Source organism: Sinocyclocheilus rhinocerous, unplaced genomic scaffold, assembly GCF_001515625.1.
Source record: "Sinocyclocheilus rhinocerous isolate Xijiao unplaced genomic scaffold, SAMN03320098_v1.1 scaffold1214, whole genome shotgun sequence".
Lineage (NCBI taxonomy): Eukaryota > Metazoa > Chordata > Actinopteri > Cypriniformes > Cyprinidae > Sinocyclocheilus > Sinocyclocheilus rhinocerous.
In genome coordinates this window covers 764,030-770,226 of record NW_015627891.1, presented here as the reverse complement: position 1 = coordinate 770,226, position 6,197 = coordinate 764,030, and the positions used below count along the sequence as shown (strand labels likewise).

Here is a 6,197-nt window from a genome sequence, read left to right as displayed (position 1 = left end):
TTTTTTTTTTTTTTTTTTTTTTTTTTTTTTTTAAATCAAACCTCCTTTTACACATTCACCATTTTTTTATTATCTCTCTGTTCTAGCCTATACTATTCTGGACAATGCTTCATTAAGATGAATCTGTTGTTTTCCTCAGTTGTAAGCTACTTTGGATAAAAGTGTCTTCTAAAAGAATAAATGTGACGTAAATTTAACTTTAGCATAGAAGTTGCATCTGTAGGGCACAACCCTGGGTTAACGTCTTTTTCAAACGTTTATCCCTAGGCTTCAAACTTGTAATTTGGAAAAGCTTAGTAAATTAGAGTGAAAGAGGAGTGTAGTGTGACCTCATAAATATGTAAATAAGAATGTTAACCCAGGGTTTACAAATATACAGTGTGAAATCATGAAACATGACTACCCAGGATAAATTAACATTTACCATGGGTTAAGAATGACCCTTGATTAACAATTTAATGTGTGAAAATCACATTTAAATACATGAAATTAGTTAGAATTAGTTTTGAGGCTTTTAGTCCATGTGTGTCAGCTTTGAGGTCAACTCCTAAATGTTGATGTAAATACACTTTTAGCAGGGATGTGCATTTAAAATGTAAAAAATTTTCTTATATTAAATATAGTGTATTGTTCTGTTTTTAAGATTTTGTATCAAATTAACAGTAGTTCAAAATATAAAAATGTGATCTGCATTGTTATTCATATACTGGTATGTCCTATTGGGATTGGGTTAGCATCCTAACAAGTTGATAATAAAAAATTTGTTGCCAACCCCTTAGACATAAAATATTTACTTGAAAAAAGAAAAAGAAAAAAGTTTGATTTTAAGTTAATATTTCAATCATTTCCGGTGAGAGGTGACTAATGTGGAAGTGCAGTGGATAGAGCAAATCAAAACACCGGTCACGAATTAGAAGTACAAAACGAGGATTTGGAAAGAAAAATGTCGGAGGTTTCGATATAAGCCAAGAGGGATACTGGTTTTCCTTTGCTGTAAACAAAACTCGCGAGACTAACATATTCTCGCTGGAGCTTACGCTACACCTACATCCTACATCATCCGCTGGAACGCCACTCTTGTGAACTTGCGTACGACAGTTAGTGGAAGCTAGAGATTAAGTTTTATAAAGTTTTTAATATGGATATTTTTCTTACACAAATGCATCGCTTCGCTTCAGAAGGCCTTTATTTAAAAAAAAAACATTATAACTATATTTTCATGCTTTTTCAAGTAAAGCAAATATTGTCCACTAAAAACATTTCTGGTCATAGACAATGTTGAAGACGTTATTGTCAACATGCCTAAGTGGTAAATAAATAAATAAATAAATAAAACAAAGGTTTATAAAAATGTAGCTATATACATTTTATTTAAATAATAACAAACATCAGGAAAAAATAGGAAACAATACTTTTGTTTTTTGGTTACTTGTGTCGCTTACAATTAAAGTCCTTTTCTGATTTTATTGTTGTTTGCAACGTTACTTGGCAATATTTTAAAGATATTATTATTATTATTATGGTATTTTGCATGGTCTATTATTGGAGTAGTGTCACCCGGGTGGGAGTTTGAACTCCTATTCACTGTGAATAAAAATAAATAAATTTTAAAAAATCATTCAGTCGATGCAGAGACACCTTCTGAATATTACGTATCATAACGTAACTACGTTATTTGGCGGGTTTTACTTGGAAAAGCAGCTGATTTCTAGCATTCGAATAACTATGGATAAACCTGAAACTATAAAAAGGATTGGAGATGAATTTCATTTACAAATAAGGTAGGAATGTGCATACTTTTAAATCGACACCTGCCACGTGTTTTCCTCTTTGAGTGTGTCTAAAAGCGATGGAGGGGGGGGGGTCTTAATCTTATCACTCAGCATACCCGGTTAAAAAAGTCACCGCTCGCCACTGATATATATGTGAGATAAACTGTTCTATTTTTCTATGTATGTGTATTAATATATATATATATATTTTTGCTCGAAATAAACGTAATCAATCAAAAGCATACCGAGCCGAGGAAGAGACACTGTTTCTCAAGCGCTTTCCGCGAGCGCGATTCGAGACGGAGTGAAACACGGACAAATTCGTTTGCCGACACAGTTTTGCTTTGGGCCCCCAGAAGTCTAGGATCGGCACTGCATGTGGAGGTGGAGCACTTCTTATGATGGATTTATGCACTTTATTTTGCTTCAAAATCTCGACCTCCATTCACTGCCATTATAAAGCTTGGAAGAGCCAGGACATTTTTAATATAACTCTGTTTGTATTCATCTGAAAGAAGAAAGGCATATTCACCTAGGATGGCTTCAGGATGAGTAAATCATGGGGTAATTTAAATTTTTTGGTAAACTCTCCCTTTAAGTTAATTTTTCGATAATTTAACAAGACATTTGCATGTTCATGGTTCTCTAATATTGATAATAATTACAATAATAGAAATTATTATAATAATTATTAGTTGTTGTAGTAGTACAGTAGTATGTTTTAACTAATTATAAAAATAAAGACATTACAGTTGTACTGAAAAATAAATAATGAATATTTGATAATCATCCAATGAAATGAGCTGCATCGGACTATACAGCTATTTAATTAAATTGCTGCCTTTGATTTGATTATTGCATTAAGCTATATTGCGATTATCTTGCAGCCACATTTATTTATTTAAATTTTACATTCAATATAATTACTTATTAGCTGTTCGTCAACTCACGAACCCCCTGCAGTTCCCTCGCAAACTTCCAGGGGTTCATAAACCTGCATTTGGGAAACCCTGGACTATATGAAAAACAGCACTAAGCGCTGATTATTCACTCCCCCCACCTACAATTCCTGCCGGTACGAGACTCGAACCCGCAACCTTTGGGTTACGAGTCCGACTCTCTAACCATTAGGCCACGACTTCCCCCGACTTCCCACGTCTAAGTTTAGCCACCTATTCTCTTATCACGCAGAGACAGACTGCACTTTCACAAATGTGTGAGATAATGAATTGCAGATGGCAGGTAAAACAAATGAATCAATCAATGGAGCACAGCAGGAGGAGGTTTCTCTCAATCAGTGACTCTCTTGAGGAAAAAGCTCCTGCTTCTGTTTCACCTAATGTGCAATCTTACTAAGGGCAGCGGAGGGAGGAAGAGGGAGAAAGAGGGAAGAAAATAGACTGAAAGGAGAGAGAGAGAGAATAGAGGATGGGTTTGAGATGGGGATTGGCAGCACGGCTGTAAGATCACTGCCACCAAGTGGAATGTAGATACCTCCGGCACTCTCTGGTATTCTCTCTGGTAAATATAATCCCAGCTCGCCGCTCTAACCTCACAGTGTCCTACTTCCAGCTGTCTGGGATTTAATGCTTCTTAGACCAATAGTGCAATTAACCTATAAATCCCCTCAGCTGTCCAGAAATCTCCCAACAGTGATTCCGTTTTGGCTATGAATGGCAAAGTAAAGTAAAACTGTGTTTTGTTTGGAGTTTGATTAGCTTTTTGGAGATTTGTGGCGTATAATAGCCAATGTCTGTAAGCTTTGCTGGTGTAGTCCTTAAAGTTGACAATACTGACTTTAACAGATAAACAGATTTGATTTTTGTGATATAATCTAAAACGTACTGGCTATTTAAAAAAAAAAAATACATACATAAAAAGAGACAATCCATTTGATATTCCTTGGCCTAATTTCCTGTTTCAACAGGAAATATATCAAATGGACTGAAAACTGTGCATGTCAAGCTATAAAGTGGCCTTTATGATTGAACTCAATGTATTTAAGTTGTTTTCTTATATTTTGTGTAAATAATTTACTGTATCTCATGGGCTGTTGTGTTTTTATTATAAGAATGATGGAAGATTTTAGAAATGTGCCCGATGATTTTCATTTGCATTTCTACCATATAATTATGAGTCATTGCTAATTTTATTTTAATAACATCTGGAGGAATATCATGTCTAGCCTCTTTAAAATAGCTATTGTGTGGGTTTTGTCCCCCCTGAAATTAAGTAGAAGGTTTAATTTATAAGAGTTTAGTTCATGGCACACATTGCAATCCTGGTCTAAAATTAACAAAAAGGGATTTTCAGAGACGTATGACATTCATTAGTGAAAAGCACCACAGGGCTAAGCCAAATCGGAGTCTGCCCCTGGGGGAATTTGCTTTTATGCTACAAGGTCACTGTGTGCCAGGAGTGTCAGTTGGTCTGTACATTAATGAATATTTTAAAATCGCACAATATCATTTTCCTCTGTAATTTCACACAATGGAATTCCAAAGGATTTCAAGACACTATTCTTTTCTGAGTTATGTCTTAAAGGGGTAGACCAACCGAAAATGACAATTCTGTCGTCATTTACATGCTCTCATGTTGTTCCAAACATGTATGACTTTGTCCTTAATTAAATATAAAATGGTTTTGTTTTTGTTTTTTGTTTTTTTAAAGGATATCCTTGCTGAAATTTTCCAATAAAAAAAGTTAAATAAAGATTAAATGGTAAATGGGACTGTGAAGTTCCAAAATTGCTTTTTTCAAATTTCAATTTTAAATGGATGCAGTTCTGTTGAACTTTCTACTGCTGAAAAAAATTATCTAATTTCAAGCAGCACAGCTGTTGCCAACATTGATAATATAATGTTGACATTGACAACTAGAGTAATGGCTGTTAAAAATTTTGATTTGCAATCACAGGAATAAATTACATTTTTAAATATTAAATTAGAATACATTTATTTTAAATTCTAATATTATTTAACAATCTTATTGTTTTTTTACTGTATTTTTACAACAAATGCAGCCTTGGTGACCATTAGAGACTTCTTTCAAAAACATAAAAACAAACATTGACAACTAGAGTAATGGCTGTTAAAAATTTTGATTTGCAATCACAGGAATAAATTACATTTTTAAATATTAAATTAGAATACATTTATTTTAAATTCTAATATTATTTAACAATCTTATTGTTTTTTTACTGTATTTTGACAACAAATGCAGCCTTGGTGACCATTAGAGACTTCTTTCAAAAACATAAAAACACATTTTTCTAAACCCAAACTTTTAAACAGTATTGTAGCACAAAAGTGATATGGAGTACTTTCTGACTCTCTTTTATGGTGCATTTTTTGTCATTTTAAAGCTTGACACACTTTGGTCGTCATTCATGTTCGTTATGCGGAAAAGAGTTGCCACAGTATTCATCAAAAATAATAAAAAGTCATGTCAGTTTGGAATTTCTTGACAAACAATGAACTTATGTGAAAATACTTCTTTTGCCTCATAGGTGTACATGTCCTCATGGCTGGACAGGCCTGGATTGTGGAGAGGATGTGAAGGAATGTTCTTCCTCTCCCTGCCTGAATGGTGCACATTGTGTGGAGTCTGACATCCCAGGGGAGTTTTCCTGCACCTGCCCGCCCTTCTTTACCGGCCTCCTCTGTGAACAGGCATACAACCCCTGTGACCTGCGGCATAACCCCTGCCTGCACAACTCTACCTGCCGTGCCAAGTCAGATGGAACCACCCTCTGTGTTTGCCCAGTCGGTGAGATATAGCATCCCAACTATATCCTACCTACTGACCCACCCACATGCTGGGTGAGATCTGTCATTCTCGGGGATTTATGTTTACACTTCCACAGCTTGTTTAAATTCACTTGCCTTCCACTGAGTTGGTTATTCAGGTAATATTATGCATTTCTTTCTGATTACATCTTTGCTAGATGCTTATTTTAGTGCACAATAAATGGGTTCCTATTGAAAACCTGCAAATATTTTTTAATTGTGACTTCCACTAATGGAAAAGTCATGTTAATAAGTAGAAACATTTTAAAAAGGTGTTGTTAAAATTATTTTTTCTGTTTTTGTTTGAAAAAACGTAATAGCTATTGCTGAATATTGCTCTTTAGAATTTAAAGGGATACTCCACCCCAAAATGAAAATTTTGTCATTAATCACTTACCCCCATGTCGTTCCAAACCCCTAAAAGCTTTGTTCGTCTTCAGAACACAATTTAAGATATTTTGGATGAAAACCGGGAGGCTTGTGACTGTCCGATTGACTGCCAAGTGAATTACACTGTCAAGGTCCAGAAAAGTATGAAAGACATCGTCAGAATAGTACATCTGCCATCAGTGGTTCAATTTGAATTTTATGAAGCTACGAGAATACTTTTTGTACGCAAAGAAAACAAAAATAATGA

At 34.6% G+C, this 6,197-nt stretch overlaps 1 protein-coding gene across 1 annotated transcript in view; it reads left to right on the top strand.

The window, feature by feature from the left end:
* eys (eyes shut homolog) overlaps positions 1–6,197 on the top strand; it is a 213,990-nt gene that overhangs the window by 88,332 nt on the left and 119,461 nt on the right. The window contains exon 21 of the mRNA XM_016548212.1: positions 5,281–5,540. Within this exon, the coding sequence (XP_016403698.1) occupies positions 5,281–5,540 (260 nt within the window). The remainder of the gene's footprint in view (positions 1–5,280; positions 5,541–6,197) is intronic.